Source organism: Temnothorax americanus, unplaced genomic scaffold (assembly GCF_048541705.1).
Source record: "Temnothorax americanus isolate GAGA-0224 unplaced genomic scaffold, ASM4854170v1 Scaffold17, whole genome shotgun sequence".
Lineage (NCBI taxonomy): Eukaryota > Metazoa > Arthropoda > Insecta > Hymenoptera > Formicidae > Temnothorax > Temnothorax americanus.
Window position 1 is genome coordinate 2,456,498 of NW_027509307.1, and position 26,399 is coordinate 2,482,896.

The 26,399-nt window shown below is 40.5% G+C and overlaps 1 protein-coding gene across 1 annotated transcript in view; it reads left to right on the top strand.

Moving 5' to 3' along the window:
• The window catches only part of Kn (EBF transcription factor knot), a 128,018-nt gene that overhangs the window by 49,318 nt on the left and 52,301 nt on the right, over window positions 1-26,399 (top strand). Inside the window, exons 11-14 of the mRNA XM_077403208.1 lie at window positions 2,527-3,906; window positions 10,153-10,306; window positions 14,983-15,046; window positions 19,253-19,308. Of these exons, the coding sequence (XP_077259334.1) occupies window positions 3,836-3,906; window positions 10,153-10,306; window positions 14,983-15,046; window positions 19,253-19,308 (345 nt within the window). The 5' untranslated portion in view covers window positions 2,527-3,835. The remainder of the gene's footprint in view (window positions 1-2,526; window positions 3,907-10,152; window positions 10,307-14,982; window positions 15,047-19,252; window positions 19,309-26,399) is intronic.

A 26,399-nucleotide genomic window follows, 5' to 3' on the forward strand; every position in this document is an offset into this window, starting at 1 on the left:
CTATGTCTGTGAGATAGATGAAGAAACGATTATTAGATAATACACAGTTTCTTTAGTAGATAAAAATAATTTATTATATGTTTATTATTTCACACACATATATATTATTATCTGTTTTTAATTTTTTATACCGAATTTTTTTTATCCATAGTGCAACATTTTTTTCATCGATGCATATATTTCAATGCACATCAATGAAGGTTTCTTAACTATATCTAATATACACAGACTATCGAGCTAGGTAACTAAATCGAAAATCCGTTTGACAGTTTTATCCGTAGGCGCGACCCCTTAAGCTGACGTATGTAGGGACGAGTTCTGCGGAACAAACAAGAAAACCAGAATCGAAATATTATCATAGCCGAATAATAATAGGCTTAAAAGGTAAGCTAGCTAGTGCAGGGTATACCTACGCAAACCGTAGCAATACTGAGTCGTACAACCCTCCCAATTGGTAATTGGATTTGGTCGGTGCGGTGATGTTCATTTGACATCATTGGGACATTTAGGTACGTCGACACCGCTTGCTATTGGATTACTGGAATATTTAAGGAGTGTCTACATAAAATTTATCGCAATGTGCGTTTTTTTCCGGTTTTACTTTGTCACGTTTCTATTAAATGATAAATGAATGCAGAATAATGCAAAATAATGGAAACTTATAAAGCATAAAGAACGCTTCTATTCAGAGAAACACGTAAAATTTCGTAGATTTAATTTCAACAGTCCGCTCTTTCGAAATAATTTATCATTGCGAACTGAAATCTTTCTTCTTATATAAGGACCGAAGCATAACGTAGCAAAAAGTAGCACCTCCATTTCTAAATAGCTTCTCATACTCCCGGAGCCGCGTCATTGCCATAAGGTGGCAATGTTACAGGCCGTTGGGCAGCCGAGAGGGATCTCATGAATCACGACACTGAAAGAGAAGACGAGTCACAGAAAAAAGGAGATTGAAACCGGTTTGGCACGCGCGCATGTCGAGTGTTTCGTAATGATGCCTTGCAGACCCTCATTAAGCTTCATTATCTTGCCATGTGATAAACATTAATCGGCGACCCTTGACACTTTTCGTACGCGATGGGTGTAGGTTAAGCAGTTTCAACGATTACTCACTGCTAAATTTGATTTCACAATTAGTACATTACTAACATATAGATGAACATTTCAATTTAGTTTGAATGTTCTAACATTTCTTCAAACGCAAATACATATAAATATATTTTATAACATACCATTTAAAATATTAATATTGATATACTGGATTGCCTACGATCGTGTTTAGTTAATAGCACGACATTTAGCAACAATATATTCAGAAACGCTTGCAAATGCAAAACAGTCAAAGAAGTAGATTCAAGACGGTTGAAGTGGAAAGAAGGGAGGAGAGCCAAATTACCCGGCACAGAACACATTATCTCCACTTGATAGGCCCCATACTCTTGAAGCAGTGGCTCTCCAACGTACGTCGTTTGAATGAAATCACGAGAAGAATTAGATTTTCTTCGCAATCTTGTACTAGTAAGAAGATTGCGAAACACTGCAAGTCTCTTCTTTTTTCTTTCCCTTCTAACTTCGCGATTGCCTTTATTCCCTCCATCACATAAATTTATTCAAACAAATTCTATAATTACTTTTTCGACCCAACTGCCACTCGAGCTAAGATTTATATACTCGATTACCTGGTAACGCTCAATGTTTTTATAATTTATATAAAATGAATCTTATAGTTTTACGTAAAGCTCAATTTTTCTAAAATAAAACTAAGTTAAAATATAAATTGTAATAAAACTAAAAATATTTCTGGAAACACATGAAGCGTTTTGTGTTGATAATTCAACATTTGTTATTCAGAATATATTTGTATTGTATATTAAGACGTTTTTTAAATATGAAAACAATTAAGTAATGATAAGTATATGTAGATTTTCTTACGAAAGATACCAATCACGATTTGATTAAACTAAAAAATGAAGAAATCTTTACCATAAAGAATAAAAGTGTGAAAATAACATATGAGATACGATTTAATTGACTAGTTTGTATTCAAATCAATTTAACAGTAGATTGAAAAAGCGATGAAGAAATATAGTATGTCCAATTAATAACGGGGGCCACTATCGATTCAGTAGATTAAAAAAAAAAAGATCACAGATTTATCCTGAGATAAATTTTAATAAAATCTGTAACATATTAAATCTAGAGTAGAATAAAATGTATTTTAGCATGCATGATTCATCAATAGATAATCGCGTTTTAAAATAAAGCAGCAGCAAAAATTGAACAAAATAGATACAAAAAATACTAATCTCAACCTATTGAAATAAATTCCAACATACTGATAATAAATACATATTTTTTACTCATTTTACAAAGATTTAACAAAAACAAACAACGCATTAAAAACAGAATTATGATAATCAATAATTATGATAACTATGATATACATCGTGAAAGGTACTTATCTAAAAAACAGAAATTCAACTTTTGCAACAGTTTTGAAATATTTATCCCTTTAACTTTTAGCCAAAGGAAAGGAGCATCACAGCATGGACCTTATTCGTGAGCGGCTCGCGCCGGAATGATAGTCTCTTGATGTTGCCGCCAGGGCGCCACAGTCCTTGGTGTCCCAGATGGGCGTCGATATGGGTATGGGCAGCTTCATCCATTGGTCGCGCGACTCGCAGTGGATTGGCGCACGGTGGAAAATGGGCAAGACCTACCAGACGGGCTGGTCGATGCGCGATATCACTCGTGGCCGCGCCCACCACGATTCTCCAGACCCGACCCCACTGGGACCTGCTGGCACGCCGCTTGTGCCGGCCCTGACACATTCGACAAGCGGCACCGTAACGGGAAGCAACGTGCGACTAGGGACCTCGAAGGACCTCTCTGCTGGTCACGAGACACGTTTGCAACATTTTGGCGGCGACGATAATACGCACCAGGGTGCTACCGGCAAGTGCTCAGATTACCACTTTCGCTACACACTTTCGTGTCTCAGGCATCATCATCTGGTACGGGGATCGTAGAACGATTTCGAAGACGGGCATCTTTGGCAAAGCGTTCAAGGGACAGCCGATGACATCCCTCACGAGGTCTACGAACATCCGTCGCGTCGTATAGAGAGTGATACGTCAGTGATAAAGAACCGCGAACGCGGACCGACGAAGGACAAGGGACACGAAATTCTGCGCGAGCGAGTGAGAACAGTGCGTTGTGAGACATCTGACCAACGTGGCCCTTAGTGCGCGAACTCGTATCGCGAACTCGTGGCACGCACGTTCGGACGCATGTGCACCGGCACGCGGTCGGTGCGCCCGGCTTGACGGTGCAGTCCGGAAAGACGCGACACCGTCAGTGGTGAGCGGACGTTTTCATGCACCGCCACGGGCCGCCGGCCGCTAACGTTCCAGTGATAATGATTCATGCGCATTCCTAAAGAAACGTGGCACCGGGCGTACCCGTTCTGACGGAGAGACAACCGGTGGAGTCTCCCGCGGAGACGCGAAGGGGCGAACGAGGGGGCGACGAAGGTTTCTGCAAAGATTGGCAACCCGAAGGAGGAAGCCTGTTGCCCCAAGAGAGTCCGTACGGCCTCACCACGCGGTCCGACGAGTGGAGCAGTCTCCTGCCCAGCTCCACAATCGTGGGTGCTGGGGGGTCACCATGGCTCGGACTCGGAGGGGGTGGTACCGGGGCCACCACAGGGGGCGGAAGTCCCGTCGAGCTCGACGGCCACTGGGGACGTAAGCTGTACAGCGCGAGTGTGGCACCGCCGCCCCCGCCGCCCCATCATCATCCGCGGGCGCCGTTGGTTTTCGCGCCTCAAGATATGAGGCAGATACTGAAGGAGGAACCTGTGCCACGTGCTTGGCCGCAGCCCGCGCTCGCCGATAACGGAACGTGAGTACATAAAAATGCTGTAATCTTCACATTTGACAAGAAATGAAGAGTGATCGAGATATGAGATTGTATCTGTCGACGGAAATGCAGTAGATAACATTTATATATGTTGTCAGAGGAATATCTTGTTTTAATAATCACTTTATTCAATTTTATCATTGGCGTAACAATCAATTCATTTTTATTGAAGATATATTTGTAGTCGTGTCATTGCAAGAAAGTTTTACGTAGTATAATACGTCTGAACGTAAATTGGATTATTTCTTGAAACTATACAACATAATATGACATCTCATAATTTATCTATTTCTATGCAATGAAGAACGATTTAAAAATAACAATAAAAGAGAAAAACATTTTATGCGACATTATTTCTGCTAATCGACGAAGCAGAATATATTTATAATTGAGTGAAAAAATTTTCTTACTATCACGTCGCGTCTATATTTTAATGATATTTATATTTTAAAATATATAAAAACATATTTAAAATCACATTATACATGATTTTATCTCATTTGCTTGACCAAAACATAACATTTACAGAATGTATAGAATGAAAATTATCGCGCTGAGTTTTAGTTTTTAATCTATTCAAACAATTAATTAAATACAAGAAACGTGATAACATTAAAATGCAAAAATATATTTATTGTTCAAAGACAGGTACACGATGATTTGAAACGGAATGTTTAAAAATATAAAGCAAAAATTTGTTTTTGTGAGATGAAAGTTACAATTGTAATCGCGCCGACGAAGAATGACATTTTTTATTAGCAACAGTTTTTTTGTAAAACGTGACAGTAAAAGCCATTGCACGTAAAAATGTTTTAGTCATTATTGTAAGGCCGTAAGAAAATTAATCAATCACAGTCGATTAATTGTATTAATGATAAATTAATCTAAGGTAATTTAGACATTACTGACATGTCCTGCGGCGAGAAAAATGATATGTTAAAAAAGGATCTTAACACTTTGAATGTCACCCATATCCGGGTGATGCGTTTCCGCAAAGACCCCGTCATCCATTTGTGAGTGATGGTCTTATTTACTCGATTTTATTTTAAATACTTAAGATATCAAAGAAATAATATAAATATTGTTAAGATATTGAAAAAGTAATAAAATATTAAAATAATATATGAGATTTATTAAGTTCACTACCGAGATCAGCTTGGCACTCAAAGGGTTAATATGAACTGTAGAAATATGTTTGTGCTGCTGACATAGTATTTGCCGTCGGATCGCACGGCGAGCTATATCCCTGCGTAACAACGTTAATCATACGATATCCATTAAAATTGTAATAATTTTTAGTATTGTATATACGCAAGAAAAATTGACTTTGCATAAATATGCAAATTATAAATTTGTCAAAGGAACAGGTAATCGTGTCTTTACTAAAAGAAGGGATAAGCAGCTTGTGTGTGTAAGCTATTCCAAAGCGGATTTTTTTTCCTTTTTTAACATTTTTCTCGCCACACACAGGACATGTCAAATAAATTATACTATAATAACTATAATAAAGACTGATGGTGTTCTTTGTCGGCGCGACTACAATTGTGACTCTCATCTCACAAATTTTTGCTTTATATTTTTACCGTTTCGAATCATCGTGTGTACCTATGTTCGAACAATAATAAACAATGAACCGTGCTTTATTGCAACGTCAGAATTTTAATGATGCGACAATAATAAAGATACTTGTCTAGAAGAATTGGAGAACGTAAATCGGATGAGCCGACGGATTTACTAATCCAATAGCGGCTCTCTAACTAATCCCTTCTTCCAAGCACCGTGACACGGGGACCGACTGGAATCGAGTTAATGTAATTGAGAATTTTAGCGCCTTTTGCTCATCGCTTTGTCCCGGACTTTCCCTGCTTTCCCCGTACTTTCTTTCTCGTTTATCCAATCGTTTCTCCTTCAGACTATCGAAACTGATCTCTCTGCAAAATAGATAAATATTTTTGCTCGACATTTGAAAAATCAAAACTTGAAGAATTTTATTAAAGCTGAAGAAAAATAAAAAAACGCTGCTTATTGAAAGATTTCACCAAACGCAAATTATGATATAATGTTTTAGAAGACTTACGAATTAAAAGCTTTAGAAAATTGTATATTTCTACAAATTGAGAATCATTAAACATCATCATGTAACCATGATGTGACTATTGATGGAAGAACCCGTCGCGACTCGAGTTATTATTACGCGATTGATGATCGCTATCGAATGCAAAATTATCGGAATATAAACGTTTGTCAAATTTAATTGAATCAATGTTGCGGCAGTCTGGATAATTGTTTTACAGGAGTTTAAGAGTCGCAAAATGTTAAACGTCAACTTTCGCCTTCATGGAAACTCGAGCTGGAAAGTTTCGTTTTCCGCTACTAAGAACAGTTGTACCACACAACTGCGTTACACCGAGATCAACTAGGAGGGAGGGTGTGCGAAACTGTTTTAAAACTCTCGCGAAGCACAGGCATAAACTCTCGCGCTTTTTAAAAACCCCTAAAAAAGTTATCCACCTAATGAAGCAGTAAACCATCGCACTCGAGGGAAGGGGCTGTCGCGCAGCGAAAAACGATGACCTTTTGTATGAATAACAGACAAAGGAAAAAGAGCGTGAAAGAGAGACTAGAGAGAGAGAGAAAAATTGCTATCGATCTTTGAAACTGTAGTCGCTTCAACAAAATCTCGGCGACAACGCATTGTAGTACGTGAACTTTATTATTAGATATACACACTGTTTGCGTTCTATAAAAATATTAATCCTGCATGGTCCCTAAAATTAAATATCACGTCTGTCATAATTTAAAGACGACTGTAAAGCTAATTTAACGTTTAATGTACCACGTAAGAGTCAACATGTTTTAATATAACATAAATTATATAAAATATCTGAAAATTATTTATTACCATTCTCTTGCGAATTCTCTTGCGAATTATTTGCGAAGTGTATGCATATTACCAGCGTGTTAATGACTAATAGATTTTTATGCAGCAAAAGGTACGGTGAAACACGGCGCTAAATTGAACAACGTTCGCAGTAACGCGCCCTGGTAGCAAATTACATTCGGATATATTACAAATTGCTCATTATCTCCGCGCGCATTATGAATCGCGCGTTGGGCGCGAGCGTAAACAGAGCGCGCTTCGGGTAACTCGCAATAACTAACGCCCGACGGTGCGTATTACCCGCGGATTTATATTGTAATTCTCTACGATTGCTTTATCCGTGAATTCGTAACCATATCGGTGGATTCGTATTATCCGCATATATTTCGTCCTTAATGCATGGCGCACAAATGGCATAGGTCGCATCTCTTGTGTATAAAGTATAGGTATCGATCGGCTTGTCCGGCAATCCGTTGCTTCTCCAAACGTGTCGGAGATCGTGCAGCCTCGTCATCGTTTAAATGTCGAATACGTCGTTACGGGATACGAGAATGTGATGGCACAGATTTCACGCAGAAATGAAAAAGTTCCGTCGCAATTGTCTAACGCGATACGAAGCGCGATTTTCTCTGTAACTTCATCTACCCGCACGGGTAACGTTCGTAAACCGCGCGCGTATATGCGTCGCTTTTTATTCGCCGTATAATTGCGCGATATGCGCGACGGTCCCGCAATGCTGTGACAATTATTCCCGTGATCGAAAACGCGCCATTAGGAATCGTGGAATTCCTCTACATTTCATATCTTTATTCGCGCATTTGAATGCACGTCGCGTTTTAACCCGATACCATTATCGGGATCGATCGGAATCCAATCGGAATCAAATCAAAACTGCACGGGCACTTTAACCGAATGTGAAAGAATGGATCGCGCGGTGGATTAGCGGTGGCGGAGAGTCGAATGATTCGCCAGGTGCCGGAACGAGCTGCGTTATCTGCGAGACCGAAAGCGCGCACGTGGCAAATTGCACGCACGAATACAGTAAACGCGAATGGAGCCCGTAATTATCACCTCGGCATCGGTCGGTAGGATGAGCGACACGGTCGTCAACATAAGCGCATAAAGCGCACCGCGCGTTATCCGCATGTATCTGTGAAACATAACTCATGAACGCTGAGGATCGTGCAATTCAGGAAATGAAGAACTGTATGAAAAGTATATAGCCGTTTATAAAAGAGGAATATTAATAAAAATATAATATATATGGATTATTTTCACTCCGCAACATACTAACAATAAGTTTGTGATAAAATTGACTAATTGCAAATTTTTTGCTCACGCAACTTTTATATGCCGCTTTTCTCGGATGTGTCATTTTTATTTAGTTATTTTCAATATTAAGGATTAAAGTATAGAAAATTATGTTTGCATTATTATAAATTTTAATTTTTTTACAATTTGTGCCATTCTATGCCATTTAAAAAAAAAAGGTATATGTAGATATATAATATATATTTTAATATATTATGTAACATAATATTATATAATATATTACATTATAATATATATTATACTGATTGGATTTCACGCTTTTGAAAGTCATGAATCTGTTCTGAAATTCAAAAATTTTAATTTTAATTTTAAAATGGATTAGAAAGGCGTGGAAATCCAATTAATATATAATAATCAAGTGTTATTTAAACCTAATAAAACTGTTTTCCTTCTAAAGTAATTTGGATGTGAGGTTGTAGACACTGATAACCACATACGCATTATTGTCATATTAGCGCGATACGACTGCGCGCGTATATGCGCGGTTTTCCGCAATCCTCGGAAAGGCGTGGTGCGGTGGTGTGCAGCAGTGAATTTTGGGTGATAATATAACGGTGCGGCAGAACGTGCCTACGCGTTATATAGGAATTGGTGCATGGCAAACGGGGCAAAATAATCGGACGTCGAGAGTTATGGGGCGCGAACCGGCGACCGGTTAATCAGCCACCGATAATTATCGACACGGGCAGTACATCACTACCCTTCCTCTCCCAGCGCGTCCTCCCTCGGTCCTCCGCCGCGCGATCCGCCGTCCCTCGTTCGTTCCCGAAAGCCGCCCGCGTTGCAACCCCTTGCAACCGACCCCTTGCCGACCCTGTGCTTCCACTCCCCTCCCTTCCTCCCTCCCCCCTACCTGCCGGCGGCTCGGCATCCCACCACCTGGCGTGACAAACGCACCGCCGATACCATCATTTATTTCGCAAATGTGCTGCAAAACTGCCGCTATTCATTTTCGGTCCAGTCGATTCAGTTTTCCGCTCCGAGGGTCCGCCCTGATGGCCGTGCACGCGGCTCTGTGCAGTCGTGCGATGGTTTTATCGTTTCGCGACGGCACGATCGCACATACCAGCGCCGATAATGCGATTTCTCGGCGGTGATTTTTAACAGCCGAGTACAATATACGTTATACGGTAAATTTAAAAGTCGTTTATTGTATACAATACATTACAATTATGTTAATTATATTTGATAGAGATTTGCCGCTGGAATTTGTAAGAAATTTGACAAAATCCATATTTTTCTATATCACTGAGAAGAAAAACATACTATAGTAATAACGTGAATATATAGTTATATCTATATTTAGAGATTTATAAAATTCTGAGATAATCAGATAATATATAGAATAATTATTCTAATGTATTCTCTAATTATTAACACGATGTGACATGAAGAAATAACAGTAATGATGAAAAAGAGTTTTACAAGATCAATTCGAATCTGAGATCAACGCGCGCCGGGTTATGCGAAGCTCGAAAAGGGGACTTTCCGTGCCATTACTCAAAGATGGCATTGGAGTCCAGCGGCCTAATCTCGGCACATGAGACCTTAATAGGATTTTAAGGCGTCGAGACCACCTGCGCGCTTCCCCACGGTCGACCTCGTTTGTCTTTACCTCTACGCCGCGCCGGTTCGGGCATTCTTATTACATCCAAGGAGTGCATGGACTGATACACCTCTCTGATTCCGGCGAGAGAATGTCGTTTAACATTCCGCCGAAATTCAAAGATTATTTGCACTTGTTAAAATAAAAATAACTGTTATCTTTGTACTATGCGTATAAATTGATAGGTGTAAGAGATTTACTAATTGTAAGTCGTAAACAGTCATATTTACTGCAATGATAAAAGATAAAATCAGTGTTGTAAATTATTCGATATTAATTTCATTTCCAAGTATTTCAATTTTGGAAGTATATTATTACATTAATTAGTACAATAATATGTTTATATAGGCAATGAAAGTAATACAGTTAATGGACGATTCTCTAAAATGCGATATCTAATTGATTATAGGGTTGGCGTGGGCCGGGCACATTTCGAGAAACAACCGCCGAGTAATCTGAGGAAGAGCAATTTTTTCCATTTCGTGATCGCCCTTTACGATCGACACGGCCAACCGATCGAGATTGAGAGGACGTCGTTCATGGGCTTCGTCGAGAAGGATCAGGTAATGATTTCTACTATTACATTCCTCGCAATCGTTCTTAGAATTTTCGAACCAATCCGAGCCGATTGATCCACCAACGCTATGATCACGATGCAAGTTACCGTCCTAAAACATAACGTCGTCGCAAGAAACGACCGCAAACTCGGAAAACCCGATCGCGTCGAGACATTTCTCTTTCGAAAACGGCGCGCGAAGTTAAAGAATGGTGGGCGCGAATGAACGCGGCCGAGTTTGCGTTTGCCGGTGAAAATGAGCGACGATAGCGGATGATTAAGTTCGGAATTTCAATGCTTCGCGCTAACCGCCACTCTCCGGGGAGACCGGATAGAAAAAAAAAGGAGGAGAGGAGGCCCTTTATGACGCCGGGGGAATATCGTGCGAGCGCGCGCTTATCTCGATAATTGCCGTTTCCATCGGGGCCGGCGTCAAATATTAAACAGCAACGCCTACGCGTGTACGCGCGTATACGCGTATCGATGATCCGTATAGAATCCATAGCGCGGCGCCTCTTTTCCGGCAATTAGCTGGACAGGCGAAAATCCATCGGCCCCGCGTGAGAAATGGACGGGCGCGATCCAGGATCACGGGAATGGTCACGCGAAGCGAATGACCTACGAATAATAAAGAGCGCCCTTCGAGCCGCCTTCCACCCACGCGTTCGCCGTACCTTCGATTGGAGATTACATTCTGCCGGGCGTTTGTTAACCGGGCACTCGTGCGCGAAATATCGAGGCTTCCACGAGAAATTACCGTAATTGCCGATGATACAGTCTGCAACTAATTATACGGCAGTAAAATGAATTCTGTCATGCTTATACACTTTATCGCACGACGCGTTAACGTACAAAATATACAATAGAAAAAGGCCATTATTCTCGTATGCCTTTAAGACCTATCACTTCACGGTTATGAAAACGTGACGGAGTTATTTCTTTTACGTTCAATTTTATTGTTCTGGATATCACAGCTGTCAGTCATAATGGCAGCTCACGGAGGGTGCAGTATTATTATAAAGATCGCGTTTGAACAATTGTTTGGTCATCAATAGAATTATTTTATAAATTAACATAGTTATAATTGCACCAAAGAATATAGATAAAATGTAAGGACACGGCAATTAAATCGCATAAATTGTGGTGATTCTAATACAGAAATTAACTGACAGCTGCTGAATAATTCTATTATACTTTCCGAATCGGCGTCGAATAACGCGATATCTCATCACCGATAGAAACCGTCGACAGCTGTGAATCTAAGTTGCGCTGATAGAATTATCGCGAGGAACGATCGCGACCCCGAAAGAGTGCTCTCAAACTCAAACGGTACGCGATTGTCAGCGCTCGGTCATCGTTAGAGCTCCACTTTCTATTGGTCAATTAGTATAGCTGTTTAAGGAAAAGTTAACTACCGCCGTGCCGTGCGCGACGCAGCGTCCATTCTTGCGCAAGAGAAATCGGTTACGTTGGGAGACCGCGCGCCGGATAAAATGAATGCGGATTTGCACAGGTATAACACATCTTCGGTATGTACGCGCATAAGAACCGGTGTACCACACCGGTGCGCTTTATGGCGCTTTACGATCGCGGATCGATCGATCGGATCTACGTAAATACACGATGTGCCGTGTACATATCGTGTGTGGCGCAAGGCACACACGATACACGCCAAACAAACGGCGGAAATCTAGATGCACGGCACGAGGACGAGGACCAAGGTCCACGGGCGTATAAATTATCGAAACGTAATTCCGTCCGTAACCTCTAGAATTCTAGCGAGCCTCGCTTCGTGCAACGACGATGTTCTGTCGGACGTCTCTCTCTGTCTTTCTTTCCCCTCCTCCCTCTCCCTCTCCCGCCGCTCCCTCTCACTCCTCCGCCTTCCCCTTTCTCTACTTCTACGCCCCGGGGTAACGAGGTACACCCCCTAATAAATCTATCCGCCATAAATCGTCGGCTAATTCGACACAGGAAGACATACAGTTAGATCGCGGTGTAGGATGTAACGTCGTAGATTCAAGAATGTAAGGTGCGGAGTGACTCGCGATCTGCGACTCGGAAAGTTGCGAAGTTTGCAGGCGAATCGATCGCTTCATCAATAATTTGTAGCGTGCCTGCGTAATAAGAGAAAATGATTAATGACTCTTCAATATTAATATATAATACGATAAAATAATCGTAATCTATTTTAATCTGACTAATACTTTCAATATTTATGTAATAAATATTGAACTCAAAATTTTATATTTACTTCTCAGCGATTTCCAATGGGCATCTGATCTATAATTTGACGCAATGCATATTTAACTCTCAACTTTAACGTAATGTCGAATTTAACTTAATTGAATTAGATTGCGCGCGATAATTCAGCTATATCAAGTTTTATACATAATGCGCAAACGCGTCCGTTTAATTATTCACATCGTGATGAATATTAGCATCTCACTTGGCGTCTTTTCAATGTCTGTCCCTCCATCTTTTCGTGAATCTATATAACGTTCCGCTTGGTTTCGCTCATTCCTCTCTCATCCTCCTATCCCGACCTTATATAATACATGCATAATTCACGTTGTCGGAACAGTTGCATTGCGTGGCCTCCCTATTAATTAGGGTCATGCACCGCGGATATGCATCAACCCCGTGTCGAGTTTGTACCTCGATCCACGCATCCTCCTCTTCTGGCCCATTGCTGGTCTTAATCGAAATTATCGTATTCTGTTATAAATATAACGTAGAAATATTTGCACGTGTTACTGCATCTTAATGATTCTGTTCTAATTGTGAAAAATTTCAATAGTTACAAATTATATCAAAGCAACGACAATAGAAATATGACGTATATTTAAAATTTCATTAAAGATATCGGTCATTATTCAGCGTTCAATAATTAATAACGTTCTAAAATTAATTCATAAGAGTTAAGTCAATAATTTCATCTTTATTCATCTAGAATAAAAATATATATCAAAATCGGTATATAAAGTTTGCGCATAAATGGTGTTAAAACGCTTATATCGCAATAATAGCAACACAGAAGCATGCATGCGAGTTGAGTCTCACTAAGCTCGATACGACGCCACGCTTGATGCTACGCACCATTCTGGGGAAATGGACGCTATAGGTAAATACATAGCGTCTCCCGGTTCCATTCGCTTTTTGTTCGTGTTTAATTATAAAGTAGTCAGAGCAGACGAAGAAATAGAAAGAAAGGGAGAGAGAGAAAGCGAATAGCTCGACCTATCCGCGTATACACTGATTAACGTCCCTCGTGCGTCGGACGAATTTAGAGATTAATGGTCGCGACGAACGTCGACGACAGGAGAGAGAGCTTAATGCGTACGCTCGGACTGCGCGCGCGCGCACGCGCGACGGAAAAAAGGGAAGAAAGACGTCGCCGGTCGGACGTCGATCGGCGAAGCAGGGCCGATTATCCGATGAAGCGAGCGCGGGATGTGGATGGAGGGAGGTTATTCCGTTAGAAAAATGATCACTTCCCGTTCATTCGCGGAGAAATCTTGCGATGGATTTATGCGGTTTTCTTATTCGCGTCGACTATTCTCGTGCTTAAGCTGATAAGCCATAATCTTGATATCTTCTGTGGAACTCGTACTCATCGAAATGGAGCGAGACAGTCAGGCTTGAGAAATAAGACCCTTCAAGAGTATGAGATTGTCCATTTTACGACAAACGTAAATAGAAAAACATAAACGTGTATGATATAAATTTTTTTCATTTCATATATTTTATCAATTACATTATTTAGTATTCTCAAAAAAGTATTACATATATTTTATTATACAATATAACGTATTCTTACACACAGATTTTATATATACTTAAAAATTACTACTTTTTATAGCTTTTATTATTTGTAATTAGCTAATTGGACTTTGTTTTCTTCACGATAATTGATTTGGTCGAATATAATCTTACATTAAGAATCTCTGTTCTGTTATAACATCTGTCGAATGCACCCGACCGTAAAATAGCGGTGATCAAATTATGTTAATTATTTAGTCGTGAAAACCATATGAAATATACGAAAAATTAATTTAACCTACCAGGGAAATTGCAAATAATCGTGTAAAATATCATTTGCATATACGATAGAACAACAAAATGAGCCAACGAAGTTTTGCCACACATTTATGCCCGTAATTACGTTAATTTGACGTAGAATCGATCGGGCTGCCAACGTTTATCCTCGAGTCGAAAGGTCATGTTACACAACTAAAAGTCGTAGTCGTGGGACGGAGGGGGCGGTCGTGGGTGTACCACCGACCATGATGTTCCGGGGGTAGGTAGTTGAAAATGCATTACCGTGGTCGCGGCATATGGCACAGTGCACGCATGACTCGTCAACGGGGCAGGATGATAATTATGCATCGCACGCCATACGTAATGGCATGGCTCTTACCGGCGCATCAAGAAATTAATAATTAGCGTGAGGTGGAACAGGCCGGGGCAACACACAGGCGTTGCGTCACGGTGCACTTAATTAAAATAGAATAGAGTGCGAAGAACGCGCGAGAGACAGCGCGTTCGAACAATAGCTACCGTAGGCTCTTCGTGTCAAATAGATAGAAGTTGTTGGTAACTTAATAGTATAATCGATTTTAAACGATGTGTAACTTACTCATTGTGATCAGACGTATATAGATATCTTGTCTCTTGTTGCAGGAGTCTGAAGGTCAAAAGACGAACAATGGTATTCAGTACAGTCTACATCTGCTTTACTCTAATGGTAAGTAACAAAAATTTAATTCCTTCCCTTACTTGAATAATTCAATCCCTTTCTTTAATTAAATAATTAAAGCAATTATAGATTACTTAAACGTCGCGCGTACATTAATTTCAATTATCAGCAAATTCTAGTTGATTTAATAATTTTTTTTTGTTTTTTTCGAGTATTCAGTATCTATTTCAATGAAATTACGTGTGTGCATGTGTGTGTACGTGAAATGAGTATTCCCAATTACATTCATAAGACGATCGGATAGAGTCTCGAATCGATCTGTATTCGTGTGCCCAGGCAGTGGGGCACGTAATAGCCCCATCCGTAGCGATGATGACGGGCCATCGACATTCCACGCGGACACCCGGTCTCTTAAGGCCGCTAAAAAGCCCAGGGACTTTCGAGGCCCGGGCGCAACAGAGACATATTTTACGTCGCTGGCCCAGGCGTGGCAAAAAGGGTCCATCTTCCGTCTTTAAGAAGCGCACGGAGACGGGGCGCAAAGAGGGATGAGGAACGACGGGGAAAGAGAGCAGAAGAAGCAAACGTTTTGAAGGTGGTCCGACCAGCAGACCCCCCAAAAACGCGCTCGAATTATGAACACATAAAAAAAAAACCGCAAGGCGCTGTACGCAGGCTCTCGGCCCGATAGTTTTTCGTTCCATGTATGTCACGAGTAACGTCAACAAACCGCGGTCGTCTCTTTATCCCTCGTCTTAACCATCAGTTCCCTTCCGTCCCTGCTACGAAACCAACCCTTTCCTTCTTCTTTGCCCTTTTCTATCCTTCTTTTTTTTCCGGGGCTCGTATTACGGTGCTTCCCTCCGTCTCCATTGCCGGGGCTCGATCAATCAATGCAAGATTTTTACGTTGACCGGCTTGACTGAGGGACCGCGCTCCCATCTATGGGCACTAAAACGTGTCGCCAACATCGCGAACAAGAAGCAACTAACTGTTGCAAACTAAAGAATACCAACGCGCACCTCTCGGCACCGTCAACCGTGTTCTTTGTCTCTCTCGCGCCTTCTTTTGCCATATTCTGGTTTTCTGCCTCAACGCCTTCGTCCGCTCTACGAGAGAATACTTGTGTCCTTGCCTGTCCTTATCGTCATGTAATTTTATCCATACTTTCTCTTGAACGCGATGCCATCCGATGTCTGCGTCTTGTCGCCTGCAGCTGGTGGCTTTGCGTATCAGAATTCTGATCGCACGATCACATGAAACAGGCTTATCTGGAAAAACATAAGCAATCGAAGCAACATTTGAATTTGATAAATCGTAAACTATGCATTCTGCTTCTAAATCTAACTGAAAAAACGCATCTTTTGCCGGTAATTCTTTTAGAATTGAAGTTGTGCGATTTTAATCACGTTGCTTTCTCTTAACAAAATTAAAAAATTTAATTTACATTTTTATACATTTGCAAATTAAATTTTTGTTTAAATTTTTACTTAAGAAATGAAAGCTCTCTTCTCTTATATCAAATAAGGACCAGGACCATATATCTAAATAGAAAAAGAAATAGTCAACATTTTATCGAACGTTAAGATATAAACGCATTGCTGACGTTGTAAAAGAAATTTTGAAACAAATTATCCTTAAAGAAAAAGAAGTATTAGTTAATAAATACGACGATGTGTGTGTAACGGAGTTTACACATTGTCGTACGCGAGTGTTACATCGCTAGTTATATCCTTTACAGCCGATCGGTACATTAACTCGACTTTGATTTATGCGCCGTAGATCGAACTGTCGTGTCGTATCGCCGTTTATAAAAGTTTCATGCACGAAATACTTTGCCGCGCGCTCACGCGTGCGCGACTGTTATGCCCTGGAGACAAATTGGTGCACGTTGCCCCGTCTCTCTCTCTCTCTCTTTCTCTCTCCTCTCTCCGAGCCCGCCGTTATACTACTGCAGTGGCAGATCCACATCAGGTGTTCCTGTACACGTCGTGGCGTCACCGATCGCTCGACCAGGCAATAAATCTGTAATTAAATAATAAATAAGGAGCGTTCTCTCCCTGCCGTCTGAGTGACGACGGGCTCTCGCCCATATCGGGTCGTACTCCTTTTTGTCATCGCTCATTCCTCCTGCATCTTCGCGTGCTCCGTTTCCTCTTCATCCTCTTTCCACTTCTCCACCTTCCTCCGCCTGCGTCGACCCTTTTCTTGCACACGTTTCTCGAGCCATTCGTCGCACACACGCGCGATAAGGAAAGTACGCAATAGGTACATACAACACGTATACTCGGTAGAATAGAGACGGAGACGAAATACATGTGAGAGGCTGTGCAGAGCCGACGGAATATCGCGGTGCATAATAAAAGCGCCGCTGATCAAGGATTGCCGATCAGAACGATAGAATGGGCGGTGTCGGCTTTTTCGAGAGATCGTTTTTGCCCCCTCTCCTCCTCCCCCCTTCGAACCTGGTCGCCTAGTTATGCTAATGCCGACTGATCTAGACTTATTTGCCTCCGCTCAGCGGGACATGACACGCGAGTCTTCTTTCTTATGCACTATGTTTTTCATCTCTTCCCTTTATCGTCGTCGCTTCGAATTGCCGCGCCGCTGGCGATAAGGTTGACGCGCGGCATTCCTCGCGTTCATAATTACATTTCATGTCCCTTAACCGATACAAAATGAATCGATTTACAAAGAAAAGATCGCGTTTCTCTTTTTCACTTCTAACTTCAATTAACTTCATTATAGGTTTCTAGGAATTAACGCGGTAAACGCTGCAAGGCATGTAATTAATTATAAAAAAGAAATGTTAATCTTTTAAAATTTTTTCAAGTGTAAGTGACATTATTTTGTGAAATTTAATTCGAAGTACTTATAGATTTGAATTTGCGTCATGTACAATTTTTTGTAACCAAAGAGAGCATAAACGTTTTATAGATTCTTAAGAAATATCACACGAACCGTAATTTATCTGACAATGAAATTTTCTTATTATAATCTACAGTATGTAAAAAAATGAAGCATAATCATTATCTATTTTCGTATTGGATCGTTATCGATTAGAACTTCTGTAACGGAGAAAACCAAATATTCCGGCGGAAGCTCATAGCAGTTATTCGGTCAGTTTAGCGTCGACCCGTATTTGCAAATCCTGACATGGCCACGGATACGGTAAACCGGTCGACTGCGTACGTAACTTCCGGTAAAGCCGCGACGGTTTCTCGAGGTAATTTGTGAGCTAGTTTCGAGCAGAGTATCGTAATCCGCAATAACGTTATGCGGCGTGAGCCCGGGCCTGGGCGCTCGCCGGGTCTGGGAGTCTTATGTCGGGATTACTTGGCTTACCGGGCACGCGAAGCCGGAAGCCACGGGGGTGTCTGTCCGAAATACACCCCAGGATTACCCGCTGCTCCCCCAGGAAGGAAGGAACAGTTTCGAAAACTTGCAACGCCGAGAACGCGCGCAGCGAACAGTGCTTACGATTCTGATAGGGCGCGATAATAATGCATGCCGATATGTAATATATTTTTTTCCGCGAGGCACAGACGCGTTTTCTGACAGCTATGAAATGGAAGAAACAAAAAATTGCAGATTTGAATATATTCTTTTAATTTTTACCATACGTATACGGCAATTAAGACGAAAACGTCTTTGGTCTTCTCAAATTGGAAATGGCGTTTACCTTAAAGCGTATCGCGCATGAATGTCGGACGATTTCTTCAGGTTCGAATTTGTATTTCGAAGGAACAAGGGCATAATTAACGTATTTACACGTACGTGCGTTTCGTTTCCTATCGTGGATCGTTGCATTACGATACGCGCAGCGGAGAGCCGGTATTCGGTGTTCCAAAGCGAGATCAAGAACGCGACGGGATAAAGAAGAAGGATGATTGTGCATACGCATCTCGAGGCACAAGAACGAGCCGCTTTGTATCGCCATCGACTTTAAATACTCCTTAATATGCAACTTTTTCTTAAATATATCCTTTCGGTATCGGTATGCTTGGCAGAATTTGGACACGTTTCCGTATTCGTCGTATTTCTCTCGTGAGCGTTGCAAATTCCTGCGCGGATCGCTTCTTTACTTAATGAGGCTTTTTATCGAGATACGCGAACGAAGCAAACTGCATAACGATAGTATTAATTTGACTTGTTATTAATTTATTCGAAATAACTAATATATTTTTTAAGACGTATTTACAAAGAAAAGGTGGTTTATAAATCTCTGATAATTTGATATTTTATTTATTTCAGGTGTCAGACAAGTGCAGGATATCTACGTTAGGCTTATAGACTCCGCGACAAAACAAGTAAGTACGATCTCTGTTTCTAATTAATCCAATATAAAACGTCCCAAATAATTTTTTGTATATAAGTATACATATATCACTTATATCAGTAAGAATTGATATATCGTTTTAATTATAATTGGGGGTTTTTCAAATTTCTTTTAACACGCAATATTATTATTAAATATCTTTCCATATAAATTCTTAAAATAATTATTGTAATATCGAAAAGGACAAAGCATTTTTTTCTTCTTTTCGATCTAGATGTCAAATATCCAAATCAAATTAGTTAAAATATAAACGCATAGTATATCTCTCGTGTAAAAAATCAGATAGTAATTTAGAAAAGCATGCCAATTGTCTCATTGCCAAGCAACTCTTGCGTGTCAGCCTCCTTTCGCCGCTTTTACGTGTTGGGACTCGTGCGAAATCGTCGTGGCGACGCGCGCACGTGGACGGGGGGGTGTTATCATCTCGGCTACAAGCACTTAATTTTCCGGGGGGTTGATTCTTACCCCTCCGGGAAAGCAGACACACCGCCGCCGCGCGGCTGTCCCATCCTGTTATCTGCGCCACGTGGCGAACTCTGCGCGCGACCCGCGAACCACGTGTTGTGATCCTGCACCCAGGACCGTAGATCCCGACTCGCCGATAAGGCGCAAAGAAGGATCACAACCTTCGTGCAAACGCAAATACACCGTAAGCGATCACGAGCGCGATAAGTCCTTTTATGTTCGTTCGAGGGTAACTTTTAGGCTGCGACACCTTCATGAAAGGTATGTTTCACACCTACGGAAATGTCACGACATGTAGAGAAATGACCGTGCCGTAAAAGTTAGGGAGAGTATGTGGACAAAATAACTGGACGGATGTGAGCAATTTTCAACAGTTAAACTAAGCCTTAGGCATAATCACATAGTATGAATCATAATTTGAGAGAAACGAAATAAAATGGTTTTACTTCTTGCATACATCGCAACTCTATTAATTTCTGAAGAAAAGCAATAGTTTAAAGAATGTTAAAATGTTGTGTTTTTTAAACATAAACGTTATTAATCTGTAAATGAAACGCAAAAATTGTCAATTCCATCATGCTAATATAAAACAAACATATATACCGCTTGGAATTATTTTGTTTCGTGTCGTGACCCGAGTTTCCAACAAGTTCCTAGAGATATGCGCACCATTTTAGCAAATTAAATCATCTTGGGGCTGGTCGGTTGCGGAGGTAAGAAGAGGGTGGTGGTAGGGGTGAAGAAGGAAGCGGAGAGGAAGGAACGCGAGGAGGGTTGGGGAAACAGAGCTGATGTTAGTTTTAGCTGATTAAATTACTAAGCCGTAGTGGCCTTGCACCGGCAGAGACCGGTCCTCAATTCGCGATCCATTCCTTTTATTAATCGGATCCGGGATGTCGTAGGGTTGAATGGTTAGAATAGAGGGAGATCGATATGTGTATTATCTTTCGAAGCAATTGGTGAAATAAGAACAAGTGAATTAAAAAGATCACATCGACGAGGCAGATTGGCAGCTAGAGCAAACTGTTTAGCTGACTCGTGAAATGTCACGTTTGTCTCATAATTTTTCAGTTGTTGTATACGCGATATCTCGAAAGTGCGCGCAAATGTTTAAAATATACAATCGCGTCTGTAACAATCTTAACTCGTAGAAACTATGTTAGAGAAAAGAGGAGTATAGATTGAGAATGCGAAAAATAAAAAAAAAGGGGTAGAGAGTGTTCGAGAACGATTGTCTGCGAGGAAAAGAAAAGCGGAAGTGATAGATAGATGCCGAGACACCCTCCTCAGAATCATGCTGGTAAAGGGAGTAGAAAGTTGGACGGGGGAAGGATCGAAAACGAGAAAGCTGCAATTTATACATCAAAGCTTCGATTGAACGCGTCTCCGCCGTCCTGCCAAAGCGAGAGGAAGAGATACAGGCGGTAGGAATCGATGTATATTCACCGTGTCGATGTGCGCGGCCGCTATACGTGCGACAACTTGCGCGAAGTGTTTAGGAAATCTAGGTCGACGTATTCCCCCTGTCCATTGTACTTTAGAAAATTGACAAATCCGGATAAGCTTATCCGTGATTAAAATGTGGAAGATAAAAGAACTGTTTACAGCCTGCATCGCAGCCCGATTACAAACTCGTTGAATCAAAAAATGATTCGTTAATTTAAGAATTACATGAATTCCTCTCTTTCGATATATTGTACGACAGTTCCGATGATAGCTTTAAAATATATAGTTAGGCTTATTTTTTCAAAATAACTATCTGATACATTTTTTGTGTATCATAAAAGATCATAGACTAATCTTATAATGGTATTCATGAAATTTTTCAACTTGATATTTGTAATTTAAAAATTTGTAATTTGATTTTTGGAAAAATGGATGCGTGTAGTACGTATTTGTTAGTAGTAGCTAGTAGAATTATCATCATTATTTTTACATCGGAAAGCTTGAGAGAGCGTTATTCGTATGCGTTCCACTTTCCCAGTGAGTTCTCCCAAGCCGAGTTATGGCTTGCAAATTACGATTCGGAAACGCGCCAACTTTTCTCGAGACCGAATCAGGTGCTCGGTTATAAATCCGCAATAATTGGCTACACCGAGTCGGCTGCTGAGCTTGTGGTGAAACCCCCGACCCTTAAGCTTTTCTTCAATTTCTTCGCTCCTTCGCCAAGGTAGGTATCTATATCAACGTTCGCTTCCTGAAATTCCAGCGAGCAAAGTATCTGTGCAACGAGATGCGAATGAAAGAGAGAGAGTAAGAGAGAGAAAGAGAGAGAGAGAGAGAGAGAGAGAGAGAGAGAGAGAGAGAGAGAGAGCAAGAGAAAGAGAGACGAAGGGTGAGAGGGAAGGAGGAAGGAAGGAGAGGGGAGGAATGGAAAAATGAAGAAAAAAAGGCGCAGGATGTTGAGAACCGTCCGTTTCTCGGTGAAATTTCCAGAAAAATACGAGCTGCTTCCCGAGAAAGAAACGAGTTTCGTGCAGCGTGGCTGAATGGCGCTAACAACGTACGCTTTTAAGCGCTTGGGAACGAACTTCCGCCCGGCGAGAGGGGGACGAACGAGAGCCCAGAATGCGTTTTTTCGCGGGATTAAAAATGCTAAATGGTAATTAGTTCCGGGGATAAAAAAAGCATTTACAGGACGTGTGTATGGAGCAAGCAGAGAACCGCGCGGCGCCATTATTCTAAATGAATGAACAACAGGAAATTGTATCTAACCTTTTTAAACTCTATCCGACGTTGGAGATAGTCAGCCGTCAGGCTGTTTTTCTCACCGTAATGTCGACTGGTCGGTATTCGCGAGGAAACCCAAAAAGCGGCGTGTTCGATCGAATTATGCAATAACCATTTATCTTTATCTTTTTATTTAAGATTTTTTGCGTCTTTTTTTATGTAGCGTTCATGATTCTACAATTTAAATTATCGAATCGAGCCGACGTCAGTCTAGATCTAGAATATAAAATGCCTGTAGCTAATACTGAAATATGAGTATTTAACCATAGATTAAGGAAATAATAAGTTCGAGATAAAGTTAATCCCAGATAGATAAGGAGAGAAAGAGAGGTCGACGTTCCCCTCGGGCGGTGGACATTCTTCTAGGGGCGAGGGTAACGTTGTATGTATGTTGTTCAGCGTATGTACGGGGAGGCTGCGGGGGCTGCCCGGCCGATATAGATGGGGATATTCCCAGGGGACTTTTGGAATCGATTTAGGATGGAAATCATTACGGCAGATTTGAATGACTATCTTCGAATTTATCTGCTCCCTTCGGTACTTGCTTTTCTCCTCGTACCGCTGCCATCTTCGAGGGCACCGAAAGAACGACGTTACGGTTTTATTATCGTACACGCCGGTTCTTCTTCACTGAGCGATATCAGTCTGTTCGTTGATATCAAACGATATAATATCCTATGGCAAACACAAGATATACATATATCGATAATGATATCATTTTCGCTGGCCTTGATTATTGCCTGATTGTTAGATTAGTGAGACTGATAAAAGTCACATGGTGATATAACTATGTGATTTTATCGAAACTGATAAAATCACATAGTTATATCATTTCCAAAAATGCAGATATCTTTACAGATATCATGAAAGATTAATATCTATAATTAATCTTCCATAGTTATTATACTTCTGATAGCAATATAAAGAAATGCCTTCTTGCGGTATATATAATTTCAACTTTGAAAATTTTTATTTTAATGCTGAACTTTACGATATAGTGCTATATGAATTGATTATGATCGGAGATTCCGAAGGACTTTTCGCTATAAGTCCTTAGTAAGTAATTCCCGTGGGAATTAAGCTGCGGCGGGGGCCCAAGCATTTTTCTGGTGGGACCAGGAGGCAACGGAAGAAAGGCCCCCGAGGGGATCATACTGACTGGTCGCACCCCCAGGACCCTCTGTTTGATGTCGTTGCCTCCGACCACCCTTCGCCTACTTCAGCCATTCACCCTTGAGACATTCTATACGACATAACACCGCCATATCCAATGAACCGACGAGCGGAAGAAAGACAGTGGAGCCTCTTCTGGGATCAGCGCATGTAGCAATATGAATTTAAACTTATGATATTGTGTGATGACTCAGACCTTTAAGACACTGTTGCTACAATGAAAATTGTCCATTTTGATACTTTATATATTAATTGAATCGTTCTATATCAATCATAATATTAACGCATAATTTCTTCCAATTATTCAGTCAAATGTTTGTTGAATACACCGCCAGAAGATAGTATTCTCGATAATGACGAAAATAAACGGATCATTTTTCGAGATAGCACCATGTGATGAAAGTAATTGCTTACAAATTGTCCGTACGTATCGCAGAATAAACAAAACGCGGAATAGCCCACGTAATAATCGTTGAGCAAATAATATTGCATGCCACGTCGTACGCTCTACGCGACCTACCTGACCATCGTTGTGTTTAACCGCTAATTATTATATATGTGCGTAACACTAAAGATAATTGCATCCGGCGATTGCTTAGATTTCGTCAGAAATCTTGATGTTTCGACATAAAGACTAATTTTAACTATTTTCAAAGCAACAAAGGGATTATTAAAGTCTCTCTCACATTTGTGTTAATGTAATAATTCGAAAAAAAAATGATCAAAGTAATTCTCTATGTATATAATTTTCATAAGATGCTAAAAGATGAAAGAATTTGCAACTGATCAAATACAACGTATAGCTTGGAAAAATCATTTTATTTAACATTTACATATTTACATATTACATAAACAAACGACGAAATGTTGATAAGAATTTACATATTCACCGATTTATTCGCGTCAGAGAAGAGTTATATCTTATTTTTATGCATAATTATTTATCAAATTCAAATAGCTGATAGAGCAATATAATTTCTTGCATCTTTCTATATTTTATGTATTTTAATACAGACAAATTATACATAGGTAAAAGAAAATATTTTGCTCTCACATAATAAAAATGTAGATATAATGTCAGTAAAGAATCTTTATAACAGTTATGTATATCGCGCTTTCCGTTGTTCTGTCAACTATAAATGGAAAATCTTGATTCAACAAGCGATAGTTTGCACAAAACTGAATTGGCTAGGTGTAAGTAAGCGTTATCCCTATCTCGCGACAGAAGTTAATACAATGTACAAAGTACATACTTATGTTAATTATTCCGACTATAAATAAGTTTGCATGTCTCCTTACTATTAAGACTCGTAATAGTTGAACGGCACGTAACGTTCTATGACTCCTTCCTTTGCTCTTATACCCAAGAACATGTACTTTTCCCCTGCCATCATCCGCGATACCCCGAGTATCTTCCCCTTTCCGCCATGTTTATTCTTGCCTCCCTATTTTCCATTCTGACATCTCCGTTTCGACGCTCCGGATCCCTCTCCGATTTACCCACTGCGATGTATATGTACAGCCACGGCGCGGGCGGTTCGTTTACGTTGCAATTCGGTTATTTCGTCCGCATAAATATTTGACGCCATTCTGGAAGTCGCACCTACACGCCGGCGACCCAAGTGTGTCTGATACCATTACCGTCGGTCGTACACCGACATTTAACCGGCCAAGCACGGCGGTGGTGCGCCGTCAACTCGACGAATTCCCTGGGACACTGTATTTCACAATATTTACATTTTATCGCTTCTCGTCGTGAACTCCAGCGATTCAGGGCTGTTGTGCAAACCACGAAATTGCGTAAAAATCGCACGTACAATCAATGCAATTGTATACGTTCGTTCCTCGAAGTTTCGCTTCATCAAAGGCTTCGATCGGGACGTTGCAAAGAGACATTCAAAACGAGGAAATAACTCATTTCTCAAATCAAAACACTGACGCAATCGTTACCGAAATTACATGAAAAATTTTAAGTTACATGAAACGTAAAAGTCGCATATATACACATATATATCTTTTTATCGTTGAAAAGATGTATATAATACACAAATTTAATTTTGTATATAAACGATTTTGATAAGAGCAACATTTTGTTGAGAGAAATGAGTTACTTTTCTGTTTTATAGAGCTATACACGCGAGAGATCAAAGCAAGCCTATCTGTTCGCGCTTTGTTATTCTACGGTTAATCCGCGCGAAGGTCCCCATCGGTAAGTGCACGAATACAGGATAACGACGTGTTGTCATTAAATAAAAATCAATCGCGTGGTCGTGAAGGAGGCTTAACGGATTTGCCTGCGCCGCCCATGGCTTAGTAGTCCTGCGGGGAAAGTAGCCCCTTCTCAACTCGCATCCACATACGAGCTTGCTTAATACGTTACATATTTCCCATCGATGGTTGAATTATCTGTCGAACTGAATTACTCTCACGTCGTCCGCGTCCGCGCTAATTAGCACTTTTTTCTTCCAAATAAAATCTGTTACCGAAAGAAGTTTTTCGATATGTACATACAATGTACATATAGAAAGTATATATACATATAAGAAGCAGAATTGTGACGCGATATTGCGAGAAATTTAAATAAATAATTGCGTAAATGGCAATAGTTGTTTTTACGACCAATTCAAAGTTAGCAAGAGATAAATTAGATAATAAGTTCTCGTAATATCGCGTCAATTATCTATATATATGTAA